At 38.3% G+C, this 23,278-nt stretch overlaps 2 protein-coding genes across 8 annotated transcripts in view; one reads left to right on the top strand and one right to left on the bottom strand.

Annotated features, from left to right (window-relative positions):
- The window catches only part of LOC144471527 (A disintegrin and metalloproteinase with thrombospondin motifs 15), a 151,939-nt gene that overhangs the window by 125,818 nt on the left and 2,843 nt on the right, over positions 1-23,278 (top strand). For 2 of the 7 annotated variants that reach the window (XM_078183705.1, XM_078183677.1), the window contains exons 9-29: positions 10,697-10,911; positions 11,536-11,688; positions 12,570-12,719; positions 13,697-13,848; positions 15,121-15,460; positions 15,830-15,918; positions 16,235-16,582; positions 16,739-16,908; positions 17,002-17,249; positions 17,697-18,072; positions 18,235-18,396; positions 18,472-18,612; positions 18,687-18,803; positions 18,874-19,044; positions 19,179-19,394; positions 20,273-20,464; positions 21,817-22,005; positions 22,149-22,477; positions 22,565-22,698; positions 22,774-22,967; positions 23,103-23,240. In XM_078183705.1, the coding sequence (XP_078039831.1) occupies positions 10,697-10,911; positions 11,536-11,688; positions 12,570-12,719; positions 13,697-13,848; positions 15,121-15,460; positions 15,830-15,918; positions 16,235-16,582; positions 16,739-16,908; positions 17,002-17,249; positions 17,697-18,072; positions 18,235-18,396; positions 18,472-18,612; positions 18,687-18,803; positions 18,874-19,044; positions 19,179-19,394; positions 20,273-20,464; positions 21,817-22,005; positions 22,149-22,477; positions 22,565-22,698; positions 22,774-22,967; positions 23,103-23,192 (4,176 nt within the window). In that variant the 3' untranslated portion in view covers positions 23,193-23,240. Of the gene's footprint in view, positions 1-10,696; positions 10,912-11,535; positions 11,689-12,569; positions 12,720-13,696; positions 13,849-15,116; positions 15,461-15,829; positions 15,919-16,234; positions 16,583-16,738; positions 16,909-17,001; positions 17,250-17,696; positions 18,073-18,234; positions 18,397-18,471; positions 18,613-18,686; positions 18,804-18,873; positions 19,045-19,178; positions 19,395-20,272; positions 21,084-21,418; positions 21,499-21,816; positions 22,006-22,148; positions 22,478-22,564; positions 22,968-23,102; positions 23,241-23,278 lie in introns of those variants that run through there. The other 5 variants (XM_078183668.1, XM_078183652.1, XM_078183660.1 and 2 more) reach the window with 4 other exon arrangements.
- The window catches only part of Rab7 (RAS oncogene family member Rab7), a 29,533-nt gene continuing 17,458 nt past the window's right edge, over positions 11,204-23,278 (bottom strand). Inside the window, exon 6 of the mRNA XM_078183750.1 lies at positions 11,204-11,708. The gene's annotated coding sequence lies outside the window, so the exon portion shown is untranslated. The remainder of the gene's footprint in view (positions 11,709-23,278) is intronic.

The raw sequence follows: 23,278 nt of genomic DNA, 5'->3' as shown, positions 1-23,278 counted from the left end.
TCGGATATCGAAAGAGTAGCCGACGAACTTTCGACCATCAGTCAACTCGCGGCGGCAACCACCTACGGCACTAATTCGATGCCGCTGAAAAATCGTCCGCGCGATCGCCAACTATAAGTTCTGCGCGCGCCGTAACGGATCAATGTTAACAAAATACGCTCGTGAAATAATAAATGAGAAAACTGCGAGCGTGCTCGTTCATGAATAAATTAGTCAATCTAGAAATTTATGGACGCTGTTAGCGATGCTGTGAAGTGAAAATATTGTTACATCATGAGAATAATGTTTCGATCGTTCAGCGTTCCCTGCCGTAAAAAATGTGAAACGGTTGCGATGTTTGTTAAAACCGCGTACTCGCGTTAAGGACAGGGAAATAGCGTCGATAAAATAAATTAGTATTGATTAAAGTTACTTCGGCGCTGCTTGATACTTTAAATTAATCGAACGAGCACAATTTCTTGGATCACCATGGACAAAGTAGTTCTACCAATAATAAAAAGTTCTTTTATTCCTTTTCGTTAATTGTAACCGTCGAGGGCGGAAATAGCGATAATACCTTTATCAGAAATACGCGTTCGACAACTTTCGACTAGACTCGTAAAACGGCCGCCGCGCGGCGGGAGAAATGAATGGACAGAAGTTTCGTTTTCACGCGCGGAACGCGTACGCCGGGCGTCTTTCGCAACGAGCCCGACAGTCGTTAATCATCTTTAATTAACGCGACGAATATCCGCGTTTTACTGGCGAAATTTCAACGACGCGAGAAATTAGCGTAGCCGGTTGACATAATGGACGTCCCTGCTGAGGGGAGTACTATCTGTCGACAGAGACGTGCCCGGTCTCTCCGCGTGCCACGGCCGAAGGTAACTGGATTCAGCCGCGGACATTTAGACGCCGTATATATTCGCGAGGATATAAATTTTAGGAGCGGACCGGCCGCTCCTGCGTGGCTGCGAGCGATGCACAATTCATCGCCCGGAGAGAATAGAAAGTACAAGTTGCACCTTCGGGATTATAAATTCTGCCGGCCCCGATACGATCGCATGGTTAACTACCTTTAACGCAAGGTTGACATTTTCGCCCCGCAATTGGAGCCCGGATTGAATCCGATCCACGCTGCTTCCGGGCGACCGAGTTCATAAACCCTACACGGAAATGGAAAGTCGGTATGCATCGTTAAGCCGTGGCTATCCCTCTCGGTGCAGTCGAGAATTTATTTCGTTCGAGAAAATACACCCTTGGCGAGAATCGATCGACCGTAAGAATCGAGCACCTGTCGTTACGTTATTATTTAAACACTATTATTTAACTAATATAATATATAAAATTATTACAGTAATTATTATATATATATATATTTTTATTATTCATATTATATATATTATTATATATTTATATATTATATAGTATATATATTGTTATATATTTATTTTTATTATATATATATATAATAATTACAGTAATAATGTTATTGTAACAATTTTAAGTTGTATACTGTTTAAGAAAATAAGAGCATACAACAATTTTGTGCAAAAAACGATCATCTTCTTTTTAAATTAAAGTTCGAAGCCTCTGCTTTGAAATAATGTTACTGGATTTTAAGCTTAATGCATCCTCGCCACTGTAATTATTCAAATGTGGCTCTACATTTGTTATACTAAAACTCACAAAGTTTGGCAAAATGCATGACTTTTGTAAAATTTGTTTATCCTTTAATTTAAAAAGAAAGGGTACCGCAGCTGCGATTATTTTCACAATATAATAATAGTAATAGAACTGTTTACTTAGATACGGAACTAAATTAAACCTGTACAGATCTTTAAATTAAAGCTCGAAACCAAAAGTGAAATAACTAATTAAATAGTTCTATTTCCCGAACGTTATGTTCTCATAATTAATTCGAATAATTGAGATTCCGTTGTACTTGAATTACCATTTTCATATGCCGTGTACAAGATGGCGGTCATAAAAAGACGACGATTTCCTTAATTTTAAACATAGACTTGCGTTTAAGCGAGGCGCGTTTGTTTTTATGTTCCTAACGCCTATGAACTTCGTTAGTTTGAACCTTAGTTTACGACGTACCGTCGAGCGAGTAACACATTGCGAATTCATTTAATATTTTAGTTGGATAGCGGAGCCGGTTACTGTGGCTCGACCAATTGCTGTGCCTTTGGTTCGTTTTCGGACATAATTTTATATTTATCGAATAAGACATTAAATATTTTCATTCAAAAGTAATCGAAACAAAAGAATAAAAAACTGTGAAATGTCTTATTCGATGAACATAAAATTCATAGAAGTCAAAAGGCACAGTTAAATCATGGAATTTAATGCTTAACGAGCAGAAACAAGTCGCAAGAGTACGTAACCAAGCGAAGATATTTATTAAATTACAGATGTTAAAATCATACTTACATCTACCGTCAAAAGTTGAACAATGAGTCCCCTAAACATTGCACAAGCCAGCGAACGTTGTTTCGGAATAGATTTGCAACCTCGGCGCATTTTACCAATTTCGTTCGTTCTTTCCTCTCGCCGTAATCCTTTTTCCGCTACCGTACCCGACACCGGGGACCAGGAACGTGGTAAGACAATAGTTCGCGGCTTGGATTACAGCCGTAGGCCCCGAGACACCGCATCCGAGAAGCACGGTCACGCGTTTCGGAACAGCACCTTTAGAAGGATTGCCTTTCCGTGGTTCTATTCTCTGCTAGGCGCCGCTTGCAAAACCAGACCCCGACGGGCATAAATTAATGGAGCCGCTGCACTGGGAAAAAGTGTACCGGGGTGCCCGTGCGCCCCTCCCTCCCCTCCCCTCCTGGTTTAGTGGGGCACGTCCCACACGTGCTTCGCGAACGTTACGCTCTGTTTAAAGATTCCGGGCCGGGGCGATTATATAATTGGCCATCCCACAACGCGCTCGTATACAACCGGATCGATCTTTCGCCGCGTAAAGTAATTCGATTCGAATGCAAATTCCGTTTTCTGCCGGGCGCGATCGGATTGAATGCAAATCGGGCCGGGGCTAGGTCGTGATTTTCATGTTTGTCCGCGGGAATTGAAACCCGGCTTGACCGGGGGAAAACCCTTCTAATGCCTCCGACGCGCTATCTGTTCGGCGCAATCGGCTCGACGCTCGTAATTCTCCAAGTAATTAGCGGATCGGTTGTACAAATGAATTTATCACTCGCCGCAGCAGGTTTACAATGTTCTAGGCACCCGCTAACCGCCATAAATTCAACAAACCGGAGAACTTCGCAGCGTTGAATTGTTTACAGTGCTAACATCGGTACGGGGATCGTTTACAGTGCAACCTACGTACGATGATTTACGATTGTTTTAATTTTCAAACGACGAAAAAAATGGTTGCACTTCCTGTGTTACTGCTGCGAACACCGTATGGTGGACAACATACCGGTACACGATTCAACTTGCTTTTTTATCAATCAATGGAATTATTCCATGCTATTTGAAAAGGATAACTTTAATAACTAAATTAACAATAAATGGAAAAAATAACAGGAAAAGAACATTTCGTTTCGTAAAAGTTTTTTTTGAGTTATTTGTACAAGTAAAGCGTGTTTTATTTTTAGAACGATCAAATTTCGATAGAATTATCTGGCATTTGACGATTGGTAGATAAGATTTTATTTTGACATTTCAGTTCAGTAAGTTGTGATAAATCATCGTAGGAAGACTGGATCTACGACAACGTTTAGTTGTTTCTTATTTGGCTACTGTCTAAAGTTCCATCACTCTAAAAAAAGACATTCTTTATTAACCCCTTGCCGTACCATGTTCTTTACAATTATTATAATTAGAATCCTCTCGATCGCAATAATTTCTTAAAAGAAAAAATAATTTTATGTTTATTCTGCGCTTACATCAACTCGAATGTTTAAATATTGCTAACAAGAGAATAAAATTTGATTCCTACTTAAAAGAACGGATAAATATTCATACCTAACAGCTCATTATTAAAAATCTCAATCACGAGTCTAACTCGTTAAAGTACAGCAAGGGGTTATAACTAATTCGGTCTTCAACTATATGGTGGTTGATGTGTTTTTTTTTATTAAATATTTGGCCCAGATTTGCGTAATGTAGGGCAGAGAATGAAATTCGGTACGGTTAAAATCAATAGAACGAGGAAATCCGATCGTCCCGTGATAAATGAATGATTCATATAATTTGACGGTTAGCCTCGTCATTGTCAACCAGGTCATTACCATCCAGTCGGTTGCACGTCCCACGCGAATCGGACCACACCTCAGAAGAGGGCAACATCCCACGGAGCGTCCGGGACTCACTTTCACGTGCCCACGCCCGTCATTCATACGACGATTCAATCAGCTTTCCTGGCTATCGATCATCTTTTGATATTCATGACTTTTTTACGAATCGATGAAATCTAATTTGACGTCGCGTCGAACGGTGTTTGATAAGTTGAGTGGCCATCGCATTCTGCTCGGGACGCCTTGTTACGGTATACGCGGTGCCGTAACTCCACCATGCGATCTAATTCGCCGTTTGCTTCCCTTAACATCTCTTCCTATCGTCCCTCCTTCGCTTCCATTGCATAAGAGAATTTCAGTAAAGTTATTTCTGTAAATAACAAATTGTAATTGTTTTACAATGTTCCTCTTTTAACTTCACTCGCCTTTGGACAATCAATAATATTGCCAATATATCAAGATTTTCAACGTTACAGTGCTGCGCCAATAAATATTGACGATGCATATTGCAAATATTTTCATATTGTCATTCGTACAATATCGTCTATATTCATTGATAATACCGTCGATGCGATGTTGCCAACACTTATTGATAATATCGTCGTTACAATATTGTCAATACTTGTTGAAAATATCACCAACACAAGTTTGTCTATATTAAACCATATTTCCTTGTATGTTCAATTTTTGTCGACAGTACGTTCAATTCCGATTTAGCATTCGTCCAACATTGTCCAAACGGCAAAACATGTCCGCAAACATAGAATGTAGAGAATACAAATGTAATTATCATTATATTCATTTATATTAAAACATATTTTCTGTCCATTTATATTACAACACATTATATTCATTTATACATACACATAGTATCGTTGAGAACCAGAGGGCAACATACACGCACGCTTACATATCGAAGTCCTCAGCGACAATGAACGTAGTTGTACTCAGTTTTTCTCAGTTGTGCTCAATTCGATCGTAGAAAAAATTGCCATAAAATTCCACTCGGTAAGATTCGAGCCATAAACCGGACGAGCGCGCTCTCTCACGATTGCGAAACTCGCTGACGCGTTTCGCGCGGGACAAAACATAAAGAGCGAGTTTACTAAACAGAACGTAACCCGAAACGATCGCCGGCCCGTCAGGAAGACATTTATCTTCCCTGGAAAGCCCGAAGGAGGAGAATCGCGCCGCTTTGTCGCACGGCGATTTGCCACGTAGGAATTTCCCGGTAGCCATTCGCGGTGCATATTGTGCAACAGCCACGGGTTCGCGTGCCGATCGACTTTTTCTCGCACGGGTCTATCGAACGGTGTCGATATTTTATGCACGGCCGCTGGAGAGGACTGTCGGCCGGTTCATCGAACATAAACTGTAAAATTCAATCAGTCGTCGAGTGACGTAAAACGCGCGTTTAAAGCTTAGCCCTGATGCGCCCGGTTAAACGACGGCCGTCGGTGGCCCCGATTTTATCAGCCGATCGAACCAACGATCGACGAACCCTCGACGATCTAATGGGGACTCTGTGATTGCTTCTCTAAATGTGCCCATAATTATGAAAGTGGTCCAAATCATATATTTCTTGGTTCGAGATATTTAATTAATTGCATTTGCATATATTAAAATATATTTTTACATTACGCGATCTTTTTATTTAGAATTTTATCAGTTTTGTTTAATGGAAATTTATTATGAATATGAAATTTTGTGTGAATTTCATACGAAAATGTTTTTAAAGTTTGAATTGACTTAGACCACCTTCGAAATTAACACTAAATGAATTCCATATAACGTTGAAATTACAATCACCATCTAATGGTTCATTTTTGACGATACCGTAAAAATTACATTGAATAAATTTAGTTTAAAATAATGTGCTGTAAAATAACTGATAAACTCATTTTGTTTTTAATTTTGACTTAGACCACTTTCGTAATTATGGGCACAAATCATCTTACGCTTTGTCAAAGAATTACCGACGATCATCCTTCCTTTAAACGATTATTTTAACAGTAAACAAACGAAAGTTCGCAGACCTCCCATTTACACCGACCGCGTGCAAGTTGGCATAAATGGCGTTACTATTCGCCGTTTGCGCCGCCGTATGATGGTATCCTAGCGGAAACGAGGGAGACGATTCGTCGGAATCGGCGCACACGGTTCGGAAAGTGGGCAACGGGAAGATCCGACGCGAACGATGTTAATAAACATGAATTTTTGCCGTCGGGATAACCCATTTAACCATACTCGTACAGTGTAGAACAGGATCGCGGTGGATACGAGCGTCGCTGAAGCGAAACGACGTCGCTTATGGATGGTCACCTCCATGGAAATGAAAAACTTGTCTCTTTGCGTGCGTCTGACATAGCGATCGCCCAGTGACACGATTGAACCGCCGCGTTTCTCGGTCGGTCCCTCTAACCGGTCCAGTGAGACTTCACGTGGGACCTTTTTTACGGTTCCCGGCTGCTTGATGGCCTGTTAATCAACCCTCTGAGCTTTCGAATAGAAAAAAAAACAAAGAACGAGAAACACGGAACGACGGACAACGAATTTCAACTTCTTTTCACGTTTTCACAACCAGTACGCGACTCCCGCAGATTTTTGTCTCTTGAGCATAGTTCCCTTCGCGATACGGTTTTGTATAATTCATTTAACCCTTTACATTCGGTTGTCGGGGCTTGTAAAAAGATTGCCGATGTTATTGATGGTACTTGCAAGATTAAAGTTTTTCGTTTTGTAAGATTGGTTGTCTGTTCAAATCTTATAGTAAATTCTATTTGAAGAGGACAAGTATTTGTAATATCAATAACAGTAAAGTTGTAAGTAGTTGAAAAGCTTCGTTTCCGAGAATATCGATCTTGTAGCTCCAACAAGTACGTATACATACGCAAGTTAAAGATAACGAGATTCTGGTGATCGGATTTTTTCTACTTGGATTCCACGTTCCTACTCGTTAACGATCGTTTATTTCGTACTAATCAAATCAGATACGCTACACTTTGTTCGTTTCATGAAACATTCATTGCACAACTGAAATTGCGGAAAACGTTTCAAATAAATCGTTGCACAATGAGTTATAAAAACTTGAATCTGCGGTTCTTCGAACGTCTGAAGATGCAGACATAGTAGCACACGTTCAGAGATCGATGCACGTTTCGCGTTAACATGGATTACACATCTTCACCGAAGTGAACTGACAATGCCCGCTGTTGCTACATTAAATTTCGGAACGATACGATTTACGGGACACGTGCGACAAGAACCCAGGATCTAATTAAGTATTTTGTTCGGGCAAGATTCCTGCCGAGGCCCTTCGATCGAACAGTAGAATCGCTCCAACTTGAACTTGGGAACTACAAGGTCAATTCAGCAACTCCGAACGGCCAACTTAATTGAACCGGACCCTAGCTGCGCGTCGTTAAAGCAAAGTATGATAGATTAGGAACAGTGACGCGTGGACGGACGACGAGAGCTTAGGAAAATCTTCGTTGCAACGATTAATCGTGAAAGAACGAGTGCCGAGGCATCTTCAAGCAGCTTAATTAGATGAAATGAACCGGCCCCGATGCATTCAATTGGAGCAACGTTTCGGTCGTCGTCGGGCTGATGTGTCACTCGGACACGTTTCCCCAACGGCTCGCTCTCGCGCGGGAATTGGTTACAACAGATTCGCGCATGTAGAACGGCTGTTTCTCCGTAATTGATTGATTAAACGCACACTCGCGCTCCGGACTGCGTAACAACGGTGTGTAAATAGCACTCGACCACGTTTTTTTGTGTTGATCGTTTCGAAATGCTAGGCTCGCATAGGCCACGGACGCCGGTGAACGGCCGATCGGAAGTCGCGAGGACGTAAGACCTTTGAAGCGCAATCGGTGAACAAAGTTTCCGGAGCATTGTCTCGTTGACGCGTTCACTGCCACGCCGGTTACACGTACGTTATTCGCGAATCAGGCTTGGAAATTAATTCTTGCCGCGATACGTTCGAGCAAATAATAATTGTTCGACTAATGAGAGAAGCAAGTAGGGAATAATAGACGAACTAATAAAACAGTTGCCGAAATTAATCCTAGAAGTAATTAAAACACACGGTATATATATTTTGCGAAAAGGAGATTCAACCCCATGCACTATTACGTCTCTCAGAGCTACGTTGATTACGACTATTTCCTCCTTAATTGTTTCCTTGATGCCATGAGATGATTCTAGTGGTCCCGATTGTCCTCGTTTACGTTCATTTCCAGATTTCCATGATAGCTGATTCAAATTTTGTTTCGAACTAATTGAAATAATTGGCAGCCATATTAACGTTCGTCACTAGTCTGACTCGTTATTATAGTGCAAGGCGTTAATATTCTTTCATAAGATTAATGTTATTATAATGCAAAAATATATAGATATACGTACTTCTTATAATTCCATTCAATTAACTTCGAAATAGATTGACGGCATCGTCACAATCTCCTGTCGGTTTCTTAAATTTATTTAATTATCCACGAGTGTGATACTTTTGGAGGGGAGTGTACATATCAACATCTACAATAAAATTCGCTAAAGATCCGTATAGCTGCTTCCAGTGCATAAGCCTAACCTCAGAGATCTGAATTCACCTGCGCTTTCTGAAATCTAGCAAATTTTGTTGTTCGAAACACGAATACAGAAAAAAGAAGAAAAGAATCCCCAATGAAATATTATCCTTTCAATTAAAAGAACAACGAAATATTTATTCTTTATGAACAACGAGGAATAGGGGGACTCGGCCATCCGATCAGGATTATTCCAGGAAGTTTGTCGAGCGAGGGAAAAAAACGCCGTTGATGCCATGCATTTCATGCATTTCTATTCGTCCGCGATCTCCTGGGGGGTCGCCACGAAATCGAACGTCCACCAGAATCTTCCGAGCGGTTTGACGCTAATCTCCCTTTCACGCGTTTACGAACGCATTCTCGTCAGCCGCGAGACATTTAATAAGGGGAACGATTTTTACAAACGAACTCGATTGCATCTTAATGAAGCGTTCAGAGAGAGAGAGAGGAGGGGAGGGGGGAGAGAGAGGTCGGAGGAGAAAACTACACGCACGGGAGACGGGTCAGAAAAAGACGATGACCGTGCATAAACAATGCAAGACACAGTTGACTCTTAATTAGCGGCATGCCTCGGATCCCGAAAGGCCGTCGCCCGATCCCCCCGTGGAGAACGGATCCATTGGATGGCAAATGAACGGCGGCGGATGCGTGACGATACTTTTCGATTTTAACGAGCCTAGAGAAACTTGATTGTTCACAATAGTTTTTGGCCAATCGCCAAGATGTATACGAAACAAGGTTAACAAATTTCTTTTAAATAATAATATGAAATGCAATTATTACATAATATTAACTCCTTCTTACACTTTCGTATCAATCTCGCGATGGAGATTTCTATAAATGATCTGTTAAATATAAACGCAAATAAGAATATATATTTCAAGTAAATGTAGACGCGCGACAAACACAAATGTTCTTTTCCTTTCCAAGATATTGTTACAATCGCGCCGAGAGGAGTTTAATCTACATAATTGGCTGAGTCCTGAATAAAATTGTTACACTTTCGCACACTTTTGGGGGAATTAAAACGAGGAGAACCAACGATCGATAGACATGTCATTTGATTTGACCGAGAGGAAATTTGATTCCTCTATGAACGTTCTAAACGTCGATAATAATATCTTCTCGGCTGAGTAACTAAATAACTTCCTAGTTAAAACAAACGGCTATATCTTTGTGTTCTTATCCAACCGATTTGTTATTAGGTAACCGACGCCGGTAACGTTCCAGATTAGTTATTTATAAGCCGTTATCGTGTTTAGAAAGTAAAAAGAAGCTACGCGGTTTCGCAGGTTGATAGGTGGACAGTGGTTGCGCGACGACGGCAATATCGTACACGTTATCTCGTTTTTTTCACAGTGGACGTATAAATTAGAAACTTCGCCGCCGGTGTGCGTACACGAGAAGTAAATTAGATTTTTTTATTCGGATTTCTTGTGCGACCGTATATCGTTTCGCGGGATTTATTTCGTTGCGCGCGCATCGTCGTGCGAGAACGTCGCCTCGGCTAGGCTAACACTTATCGCACCTTATTATCTTAATTACCTACGAGAGCACACCGGGAATTCATAATTCGCGCTTGGCGGTCTATGCGGTCAATCATCTCGTTTAGCATAAATTAAAAATAGATTAAGCATTGCTATGCGATCGACCATGAGAGTTGCCTCTTGTTTAAGAGAAAGAGGAATTTTTTTGCTGCAACTTTTTTAAGAGAATGATCTCGATGTCAAATAATTTATTATATCTAGTTTATTTCTCTTTTTATTTCTAGTTTCATACTTTGTAGAACAGTATCGACTCGCGCCAATGTCGTCGACGTTAATCGCGCGTGAGATGCCATTGACAAGAACGTACCTTTTGTTGTTCCAGGTCTCCCGAATCTACAAAGATCAATCGATCGGCAATGCGGTAAGCATTTCCGTGATGAAAATCGTGCAAACCGACCACGAATTCGCGCCCAGAGATCCTACAATGAACGGATCTTCAGCCGCCGACATGCTGAAAAACTTTTGCGAGTGGCAGAAATATAATAATCCTGACGAACCGTCACCGGTGCACCACGATGCGGCACTTCTTTTGACGAGGTGCGTCCTTTCATCGTTTTATTAAAGGAATAACAAATTTTCTGAATCAGAAATACAAATAGGTATTATTTTAATGAATATTTTTGTGTTAGAAGAAAACTCAGATCACGTTTCATAGATACAGAAATGAATTCCTTCATAATAATATAATATTATTATTATCGTCCCTTATAATAGTATAATAATATTTACTATTATTATTGTAGTTAATTCTGTTTCAATCAAGCATAATTACAGAAATATACCTTGCTGAAACTTTATCGACAAGGAAACCCAAAGCCACCGTTTGTCCTACATTTTTTAATGCACTAGCTGCCACACTAGCGTTTATTAAATTCATACAAAATCAGAACATCGTATTTTATAATACACATAACATTTGTTATAATTCTTGCGACAGTCTTACACCTTATAAATGGTAATAAAGATCGATTTTAAAGTATATAACTAACGCTGCATTTAAAAGTACTAGTACAAGATCGTCCCCAATTTATACGATCGCAGCAATTGTTAAGCATGCAATCACAAATCGGTGGCTCCAACGTCGATAACAAATTAATAATTGAAAATTGATACCGCTCGAAGCGTTCCATGCGATTTATTTGCACAAGAAACTATTTCCAGGGAAAATCTGTGCCATGATCCGAACGAAGTGCGCTGCGACATATTGGGTCTAGCCGAAGTTGGACGAATGTGCTCTCGCAAATCTTCCTGCGCTATTGTTCAGGACACTGGGCTGGCCGCATCGTTCACTATCGCCCATGAGATCGGTCACGTGTGAGTAGAACTATCGGAGGCTGTAAAAGCATTCAGACTTTCGTAAATAAACTCTTACTCCGGTCGAGATTGGCTGCCGAACGCGGTCCAAGCAACTGGCACCAGCTGGGCACTCTATAAATATTATAGCATATAGGAAATGTACGATCGGTGCTACAGCATGTTAACGCTCGGTTCTTACACGAGATTTCGATCAATAGCCGGTAAATACGCGTGAACAATTAACTGTTCGGCTGATACGCAACCTACTATTTTATGAAAAACGAAACATTTACGATTACATAATTGTTTGCTTTATTCTCTTTAGTCTAGCTTGGTGAAAAATTAATCGAATGCGTAAACGCGCGTAATCTGTTCACAGTAGTGTTCTTAAAAAATTGTATCGTGCCTACTGATCCGTATCTTTTCAAAACAAAGAAAAGATTCGCAAAACAATCGAATGATTCACAATGTAAGGCATTCGAAGCAGTCATAATACAGAAAAATGAAAAATCTATATCTGCGCCCGGTTCTTAAAATTTCATTCGTCCATGAAATGATTAATTCTGCAAATTTGTTCTTTAAATAATAATATCCAAAATAAAGTGTGTCTATAAAAATGATTAATCCACACCTATGCTCGGTTCTTAAAATTTCATTTGTCCAGAAAATTCTTAATTCTGCAAATTCGTTCTCTAAATAATAATTTCCAAGATAAAGTGAGATAAATATAAAATAACATTTTGACTTCGTCTACAGCTAATACAAGCCATAGCCAAGATACGTTATCATTGTAAATCTGTCCAATTAACACAACGAATTGATAAGGGTTAATTCAGGAAAACAGTCACACGTTTATACGACATTGACCAAGAGATTACGAATCATGCTGTCAATTTCAGATTAAGTATGCCCCACGACGACGACAAAAAGTGCGAGAAGTTCAGGAACAGTTCCGGTCTGCACAACATCATGTCCAGGGTGCTGGACAACAACACTTTCCCATGGAAATGGTCGAAGTGTTCACGGCACTTCGTCACCGAATTCCTCGAGTGAGTTGTGTTATTTTGACGGGTCAACGGACGTTCTGAAAAGTGTCACGTTGACAAATTAACCCTACGCCACGGTGACACAGATTAGGCTTCGTCTGTCGCGTTAAGATTTACTTTTTCTTCATCAAACCAACTGCGTTCACCCGCGGACCTCTGACAGAACCTTCGAACATAATCAAAACGATACGAGTTGAAATTTCTTTAAATCAATTCTCAAATTAACCCTTTCCCGACGACGATTTCGTGAAATGGTAATCAGACTATTCTGTGCGTGCCGAATAAAGTGTTACGCCTATTTTTTATTATGGAACATTATAGAGTTTTTAGTCAAGAATTTGTTGCTCTACACAATTACGGAGTTATAATAAAGAAATTATTATTGTACATAGTTGCATGGTCTTACAACAAACGTTAGAGAAATGAAAAATAATAATAAGTATACTTTTATAAAATTACACTGACATTCTTGCACTTCCAAGAAACTCTTTATTAACGAGTTCAAGATGGCATTCGCCTAATTATTTAAAACATTCTCATCCGTTTAAAGAAACAATTTTTGTGTTTTTGAGATTTGCGAACAATGGTTTTTATAAATCTATCGGTTTCTTTATCACGATAAATTATTTGAAGCAGTTGCACCAATATTTACAACGTTGACCAGTTTGAATCGATTGTTGAATTATCTAAGCGATTATATCTCAGGTTCGCGAATGACACCGAGACGGTTCTATCTCGACAAACCAGGCATCATTCAATGAATTCGGTCCGCGCAGAAAAGTCGGTGCGGCGAGTGTTTTTCTGCGATGTCAGTAGATCTGGCGTCTCGACGGCTCTACACTTAGGAATCCGGTTCCGCTGGATTCTAAATGAGCCGCACGCCCCGGATCCCATTTGTTACCGACAAAAATTTGGTCCCCCCCGTCCGATAATACGCGCGCAAGCCCCGCGATCTTCAAGCTTGTCGAAATTTGTTTCAGGTCGTACGAGGGTACCTGCTTGCTCGACAAGCCCGATCAAGTGGAAAATATAGACATGAGCAGACTGCCCGGTGAGAATTACACCGCGGACCAGCAATGCGAGCTGGCCTTCGGCGATGGGTCCCGTGTCTGTACCAAAATGGTGAGTCATGGTAAGTCACGCATTCTGCTAAGTTCTAAATAGAAGTCACCGTAACGGGTGCTTCTATTGCGAAATCAAGATCTCATTTTCGAAGCTAGCTTGTACAAATTTCATTATTCATCTTTGCATCGTATTGATCCTGTGCCATTGTGACAGTTCAACGTTAGTAGTAAAAGACAACTTGAGCTAAAAATTGAGAATTCAATGAGAGTTCGAAGGACAGGTGTCTAGCGGAAGGGCGGATGTTGGTTGCGCCAGGCAAATAAGTATAAATCATTAATTAATGAATAAGTGCCAAAAAGAAATATGGTAAAAAAATTCTTCCCACGTCTTAATGGTTTAGTTATAGCAACATTTAATGCCACTTCGTCGTTCATCGAGACAGATATTGTTTCTACGCCTCCTGAAAAATAAACAACCAGGATTAAAGGAAAAGATTTTCATTCCAAACTTTATGTTTCTAGTCAACTTTCTCATTGTTGCATTAGTATTGCATTTTTCAAAGTGATATGAGAGCGTACATTAGTCGATCTTCGTTCATAAATTAATCAACAAATTGTTTTTACGTGTCATTCTAAAGGGCTAGTCAAAGGACAATTCGAAAACTCCTTTCGACAAGTTTCAATAGAATATAGCTAAACTTATTCCGAATTTTCGATTACAAATTCTATATTTAAAAAATCGAAAATCTCAAAATTGCTAATTCCATATTTATATTTGTATAGTACATTAATAATCGAAATAAAATACTGTATATATACTGTAATAATATACTGTATATTACTGTATATAACTATAAAAAATTGAGGACATTAAATATGAAATTAGGAATTGTAAATTCTCTGATTTTTTAAACATCGAATTATATTTCTCAAACTCTTCGTACTGCATAAATACACCCTGTTGAGCCCTATCGAATTTTGTTTTATCTTTATTAGGCATCCTTGCTTAACAGTGTAATATTTCATGCAAAACTGTATACGGAAATAACGATTCATATAGTTCGAAGTCATTCGAGAACACAAATAAATCTGCCAGAGAGATTTTTCTTTAGAAGGCATATGAAACGATACAAACAAGAATAAATTTGATTTGGTTGTGCATTCGACCATCTTATCCGTCACTGTTCCCGTTCATGAAATGGTATTATACATATGCTCTTATGCTAGACACCCGTTCAAATAAAAGAGGGAGGCAATGAATTGAAGCAAGGGGTGCATAATGAATGCAGTGCTCAAGAGTTGAGATAAACTGAGCGGTTGGTTGGTTATCGGCCAGGCAGTGTGCAGGAGATTATGGTGCACCGCACCGAAGTGGGGTCATTATAACCAGTGTCATACCGAGTACATGCCCTGGGCTGACGGGACCGACTGCGGTGGCGGCAAATGGTGCATCCGCGGCGAGTGCGTCGTCCGCAGCATCCTCGAACCGGTCAACGGCCAATGGGGTGAATGGGGAAGCTACGGCGAGTGCTCGAGGACCTGCGGTGGTGGCGTCCAGAAGAAGTACCGCGAATGCAACAATCCTCCTCCGCAGAACTATGGCAATTACTGCGTCGGGGCTCGCGTCAAATATCGCAGCTGCAATCTCGAGGACTGTCCGTCGGGAAGTCCGGGTGTAAGGTAATTGCGGACAGAAATTCCGTCGTAGAACAACTTTCTATCGCCGGTAGAAGTACACGCCAGTCCCATCAGTTCTGATTGATACGTAATCGCTGACAAGAGCTTTTAGGTTTAGATCGACAAAAAAAAATAATAGAACAAATAAGAAATGAATTTTTAGATAAAATAACAAGAAGTCTAAAGTTACAAGGATGTTCCACGTAAAATAGTTTACCTAATTGTCATCTTTGTTTCGTGTGTAATTTGTCATTTATTAACGTTTATAATTTGTCATTTCTGATGGACTTTTTTTAGCTGAACCATGAGTTTTTTTTGCATGCAATATTTTTATGCGCCAATGCTCAACGGGTATTTTAATCTGTTTTACAGGGAGATGCAATGCGCGTACTTCAACAACAACAACATGAACATACCTGACCTTCCAGAGAACGTAACATGGTCCGCTAAGTACAACCGAAGTAAGTAATCTCCGTGATATTGCAATAGTACGATCACAATTAAAAATGTACGAAATTATTAAAACTTTAAATTATCGGTTCGATATTATCGATTTTGGATGCAAAATGCAAAACCGTCTCAGCTTATAATTGTAATAATCCAATTTTCATTGTACAATTCAAATAATTAACCATAAGACAAGGTTTGCGGGATTTAGTGTTGCTTCTCGCTATCAGTATAATATCCATTGCTATCCATACTGTACCCGGTTCAGAAGATGATCGTCTCAAGATAAAAAATTCACCGGAACTAATCTCTTCGTAAATTTGTTTTCAGTACTACCGCACGAACGCTGTAAATTGTACTGTGAAGTGGAAAGCAATCAGTACTATTCGCTGCAGGAGAAGGTACTCGACGGAACACCATGCGGGATGGACACTTTTCACATATGCGTGAACGGCTATTGTAGACCAGCGGGATGCGATCGTGTTTTAAACTCGGACGCAAAATTGGACACTTGCGGCGTGTGCAAGGGAGACAATTCCACCTGCCAGAGGATCACCGGCTCTTACAATTCCACCCAGCAAGGCTACATGAGAGTGACCACGATTCCTGCAGGGAGCAGATATATCGACATCAGGCAGCATAGCTTTTTAAAAACGCAGTACGACCAAAATTATCTCGGTACGATTCTTCATTGTTGAATTAACTCCCGCGGTGCTTGATAGTTCTCTTATTAGTGAAGGTCCCTTGTCGCTTCTTTTCCGGCTTACGATATGAACACTTAACATAACGACCGTTATTTACTATGCGAATACCACGATAAAACGTTTTACCTAGCTTTGCGACTGGGAGAAGGCGGAGAACATATTCTCAATGGGAAATACATGATGACCGCACGAGTGATCGGCGACGAGCGTTACGGTGTCGCTGTAGATTACAACGGGTATGACTCTGTCGTGGAACGTTTGAACAGCTCCAAACCGATTGGCACTGATTTGATATTAGAGGTAAATTCTTCTCCTTTAATCACTTTAGTTGTTTAATAACGAGCGTCGTTGGGTATAAATAATGGACGAGTTGCTGATCACATGATGTTCCAGGTATTATGCGTGTCAGGTCAGCCACCTCAAATAACGTATGAATACACGATATCCAAGAAAATTCTGCATAACTACATTTGGATTCTCAGCAACTGGTCCCAGTGTAGTCGTTTATGTGAGGGAATGCAGTACCGTAAGGCGGAATGCAAGAGTGCCGAGCACAAAGAAGTTGTTCCTGATGGCTATTGTCGCGAGGAGGAGAGACCTCGCGAAGACAGCCAGACATGCAACAACCACTGTCATCTAAAGTAAGTCTGGATAGAGTCTGGATCAGAAATCATTACAGATTGCCCTATGGAGCATTATCCTGACTTCTTCGTAAACAGATAGAGCGGAGAGGGGGGAGAGAAATAAAGAAAGAAAGTAGAATGCAGTACCATGCGTTTGCCAAAAGAAGGCACAGTGCCTTTACGTTCCCACTTGTACTGTAATCTACCGTCCCTCCTACGATCGCAAGTAGTAGTCAACTATCGAATATCAACGGCGAATGTTGATATTCGATACCGTTTTTGGCCAATAATCCATTACTACCTGCGATTATAGGAGGTACGACGGACTTCAGCAGAAGTAGGAATGTAAACACTCTATGCCTTCTTTTTATGAATGCATGGTACTTGATAAGTAGCTGCCTTGAAAACTCCAGTAGAAACTTACACGATAAACGATTAAGAACTATTGATATTCAATTATTTCAGGTGGCGGACATCGGTATCTGAGTGTTCTAGTCATTGTGGCATAGGAAAACGAACAGTAACGTCAAGGTGTATACAGAGTTTCCGAAACTCGGAGTATTCTCCTCGCTCTGTTCCCACGCAAGCTTGTGCTCATCTCCCACGACCCGAAGAAGACAAAAATTGCACAGGTCCTTGTGATAATGTTAAGTGGATTTACGGGGAATGGAGCAACTGTGATGTCACTTGTGGAGTTGGCGTTCAACATAGAACAGCCACCTGTGTGGACTCTAATGGGAGACCTGTGCCCGAGAATAATTGTCCTAGGCATGAGAAACCTCTGAAAAAAACTTGTGAACTAAGCGCATGTCCAACATGGGAATTTGAACAATGGTCGCCTGTAAGTGTTATGAACTTTTAATTATATGCATAACATTAAAGATGTTGAATCTAATTTAATCCATTTCGAATCAAACGATTTAAAATTGATTAGCACCTTCCTATGCTGCATTTTACAAATTACAGTGCTTTATTTCAGTTCATATTAGCTTATTGGTTACAGTGTGCAGCAATATGTGGTACAGGCAAACGACAGAAACGTTACTTATGTCGTATGGATGATCATGTTGTTCCGGATAACTTTTGTAGTGATTCACCTCCTAAAATTATGGAGATGTGTAATGCTGGACCTTGCGAGCAATGGCATACCGATGGCTGGAACTCAGTACATAATCAATTTGTATACTCGTTATACTGCTTATAATTTAATTGTTTTATAACTCTGTTTCCCTGTGTACAGTGTTCGGTTACTTGTGGCAAAGGAACAAGAAGCAGAAAGGTGACCTGCAAAACTCCTAGTGGAACAATAAGCAATAAATGTTCTCTTTCTAATAAACCAAAAGAAATTGTTACTTGTATACTGAAGCCTTGTGCAACAATTGTAAGTCTTTTTTCCTCTATTGTAGCATTTCAATCAAATCACAAATTATCATAACAAAATACACTTCACTACAGACAAATCCAATTAAGTATTCTCCTGATCCACCAAACGAAGAATTTTCTCAAGATAATGAAGTTGGTGATATTTTCTTCCATTCTGGGTATAAATGGAAAGTTGAATCACCCAAGAAGGTTAATATGTTTATTTCATTAAATCTGTGTTTTGTTCAATCAGACAAACTGTATATTATTATTGTTTCAGTGTTCTAAGCCATGTATCAATGGATATATGCATAGAGATGTGAAATGTATCGCCATCGAGACAGAAAATACTGCTCCTGATAACTATTGTGACAAAAGCAGAAAACCGTTCAGAAGTATTCCTTGTAATCGTCACGAATGTCCAATGTGGAACACTGGTGCATGGGGACATGTATGTTATCAAATAGTTCTCCAGAGATATTATTGAAATATTATTGTCATTCTTTTCGTTTAGCAATTTTATTAATATCTGGGTAACATTGTTTATTAAATAAAGGCAATTAATTTATTAATTAATGAATTTAGTGCGATGCAGAATGTGGAAATGGATTCCAATATCGACAAGTAAGCTGTCAACATCCGAATGGTAAACCCTTAATGGATGAAAAGTGTCATGACAGTGAAAAACCATCAATATTAAGACCGTGTAGGAAACATCCCTGTAAGAGTGATACCAACAACAGAAGGCATCGGATGGAAATGAATATCTTCAGAAAATGGAAAGTCTCTAATTGGACTGCTGTGAGTATTAGTAATATTATCGTAGAAAATTAAGTACATATCTCTGAAAATCTATATTTTATTGTATCCAGCATGAACATAAAGCAATCTATACTTTAGATCATGATGTTCAACTTATGATTTTTTAAGCCAGGTCACAGCAATAATGGTCTTAAGTTGGCACACTCCAAAAAACTGGAATCAAATTAATAATAATCACGTTGCTCTTTTACTTTGCAGAGCTAACTTAAGCCATGAAAGTCATAATTGAATATCACTACATCTAAAGCATATGAACATTTGTACCCTGTGTACTATGTATATTTATTTTTTACAATAGTGTTTATTATTTTTGAGAAAATTATTTTATAGACAATCTAAACAGGTAATGTAATTGAATATTTAATGTAACTCAGTGCTGAGTTTTTGTCACTTTTGTAAGCCTTTGATATCGTCGTTGTTTAAATCAATTTGATATTATTCTCTGAAAAGCATGCAAACAGTCTATTTCGTAATGATTTTAAACTTTGATGTTTTTCGTCGTCCTGTGTAAACATGTAGGCTTTCCTTTAATTTGAATGCTATTACAATATGTAAAATTACAAACATCAGATATAGGATGAAAACCGTATTTGAAACCTTGAAATAGTTTTAATGTCAAGGAAGACTACAATAATTTTTAAATTCTATACAACTTAATAATTCAGAAGGATCAAGAAAATTGAGAAATATTCTTAAACAAGACAAGATCCTTGTCTAAAGGATGCTAAAGCTGTATACGTACAGATTTATATTGTGTGGATGAAGTCAGAATTATTTCTTAAAGTATCATTACGAGAGTCAAGGAGAATTCCGAGTTATTATCAGCCGCAGTTTGGTCGAACGAAAATATTTTACAGTGTTCGAAATCGTGCGGTAGCGGACTACAAAGACGAAGAGTGGAATGCACGATGAGGCGAGGAAATCACGGACCAGAAGTGACCGTTAAGGATGAACAGTGTTCGAGGCTTGGTTTGACCAAGCCAAGATCGCAGAGACCTTGCCGACGCATTGCTTGTGACTATATTTGGCAGGAAGGCACTTGGTCTGAGGTATATACCTCCATACCTCGCCACTTCGATCTATTGATCGCATTTTATATCATCGCCTGGCTCTTGTTCATTTCAACATTGTTTCCGTCTATAGCGTCTTGGTTCAATGTATTGTCGAGTTTATTGATGGATTCACGAGGAAAATAACTTCGTCAATATATATATATAGACACATATTTTATTGAAGAATTACTATGTTGATGAAAAGTTCTTCATCTATGATTCATCCATAAGCTTGATACTGTATGCTCAAATTGGGAATCTTTATACTAGAAACTCATTAAAAAGTCGTACATTACTGAAAATGGGAAATGTAAGATTGAGGAACCTTCTAATTATGTATATGTGTACCTATCATATACTGATATTTAGACTTTCGTTACATAATTTATTAATTTACTTACAATCACTGAATAGATGCGTAATGATCATTAAACTGATATACTAACTTTATCACGGCTCTTGGTATATTTACACTATGACAAAGTGATTCATTTATAAACAAAATAAATAAACATCCATTCTTATTTAACACAAATCAATTCGAATCAATTCTTTAAACATTCCTTTTGACTATAACAGTATCATGTACTAAATATTTAAAAATGTCTAAATACCTTGAAAAAAAATTTCATTATATATACACTAAAAATATTTTACCTGAAATTAATGACACTATGTGTTCAATCAAGTTATTTCTATGTTTACATTTTTAAATGAATTTGTAAATTGTATGACTTTTTTATACAATAATAGTTCCTGTTATGCAGCATGTGAATGCCATGCATGATGCAAATAATTGAGTTACAATTTTTATTTTCAAATTATTCCTGAATGTTCATTACTACTTAATAGTACTACAAGCAAGGAGTAACAAAATCATATTCCGTAGTACCCGTAAAATAGTTATTATAATGTTCTATGTAAATACATTTATTTATTTTTTTTTTACAGCTTCTAAAACAGTGCATAGAGCACTACTAATTTTAAACTACTACATATTTTATTTGTGTATAATCAATGCATGAGCATGAATTTGTTATACTTACTGTTATAAATTTTAATTATTGCGAATGAATTATGTGTATTTTATTGTTCATAGAAATAGTATTACTTACTATACTGTCTACTACATATTTATGTTGTCATGTATTGTGTTGTTACTATATTTTGATAATTCCTTTACTGTACATAAAATATGGTTATAATTCAATTAAAATCTATTTATTTGAAACCATGACCATGATTTGTTTGACAAATTGATAATGTAGCAGATATTATAAATTGTATAATCTACACTGTCCTTTTACTTGGTGAGAATTACTATAAAAAGAGAAATATTTGATTTTAAGTGTTCAGCAGATTGCGGTGAAGGAATACAACATAGGACAGTAACTTGTCATCGTACCAGTCGTTATGGTTTAACAGATCCAATATACAGTGATAACTGCCCGTTAGATCAGAAACCACATTCTCAGCAGGTCTGCAAATTGCGAGAATGTAGTGACAAGTATTATTGGTCTACTGGAGCATGGAAAACTGTAAGTTTTTTCAGTATTGGATATCACTAGTCAACAAAAAAAAAAAACAGAAATGATAGATATTATTTTAAGAATAAATAGTACAAATATTAAATGTTACAACAGGAAAAGTTCGAAAATTAATAGATATCTTTGAATTTTAGTGTAGTCATACTTGTGGCCTAAAGGGTCGTCAGACACGAAGACTTTATTGTCTAAATGCTAGAACTCACAAGAAAGTAGCTCGCATCAATTGTCCTATAGAATTCAAACCACCGCGGAAACAAAGGTGTAATCAAATAAAGTGTTATCCAATGTCTTGCCTCGAAGCAAAAAAATACTATAGAAACAGTACAGATAATGAATACAACTTATTCGTAAATGGAAGATGGATGTATATTTATTGTCATGATATGACAACTAATGAACCAAAGGAATATTTGACTTTACAAGCTGGTTTTCGAGAGAACTATGTAGAAATATATCATAAAAGGTTGGTATTTCAATATGTTGAGATAGAGACTAAAAATATCAACTGAATGCTATATTCTTTATATTTTCACGTATGCATATATTTTAGATTAACAGATCAGTCATGTTTATATAATGGATACAGAAATGGTAGCTGTAATTGCGCTACTGGCCGTGGAGTCATTTTTAGTAGAACAATGTTTAGAAGGGTACGAATTGATCTTATTAAGTTGCACATTTTGGGTAAGATAATATTTAGATCCATTTTAAACATTTTAAAAATAACAATCCATCACAACCTATATTATGTTTTTTTAGAGAATGACTACACATTCTCCCGTTCAGAAGGTAAAGACCGTATCAAATATGGTATGGTTGGTGATTGCTACAATCGAGCATATTGTTTTCAAGGACGCTTTAGCATTAATTTAAGTGGAACTCAATTAAAACTATCGTCGGATGTTACTTGGAAAAGTAGCACACCTGAAACATCATTAGAAATTAATAATATTGTAAGTTTAATAATACTATTATTTAAGCATTACCGAAATAATACTTTTAAAATATAACATACTATTATTATATTGTAATCTTATATAGAACAAAGTTGTATACAGTGTATAACAATGTTCATTTACATCTCACAGAGCAGTCAACATATTACTGGAAAATGTGAGGGTCATTGTGGCTTTTGTAATCCAAAGTTTGGATTAAAGTTAGACGTTTTGCCACCTTAGTCCGTGATATGAAGAGTTTATTAATCTCTTGTTACCTGTAAAGTACAGGTATGTAAAAACATATTTTTAAATATAAGAAAGGTGAT

The sequence above is a fragment of the Augochlora pura genome, chromosome 1, assembly GCF_028453695.1.
Source record: "Augochlora pura isolate Apur16 chromosome 1, APUR_v2.2.1, whole genome shotgun sequence".
Classification (NCBI taxonomy): domain Eukaryota; kingdom Metazoa; phylum Arthropoda; class Insecta; order Hymenoptera; family Halictidae; genus Augochlora; species Augochlora pura.
Note: the sequence above shows the minus strand (reverse complement) of the source record. Positions and strands in the feature narration are given on the sequence as shown.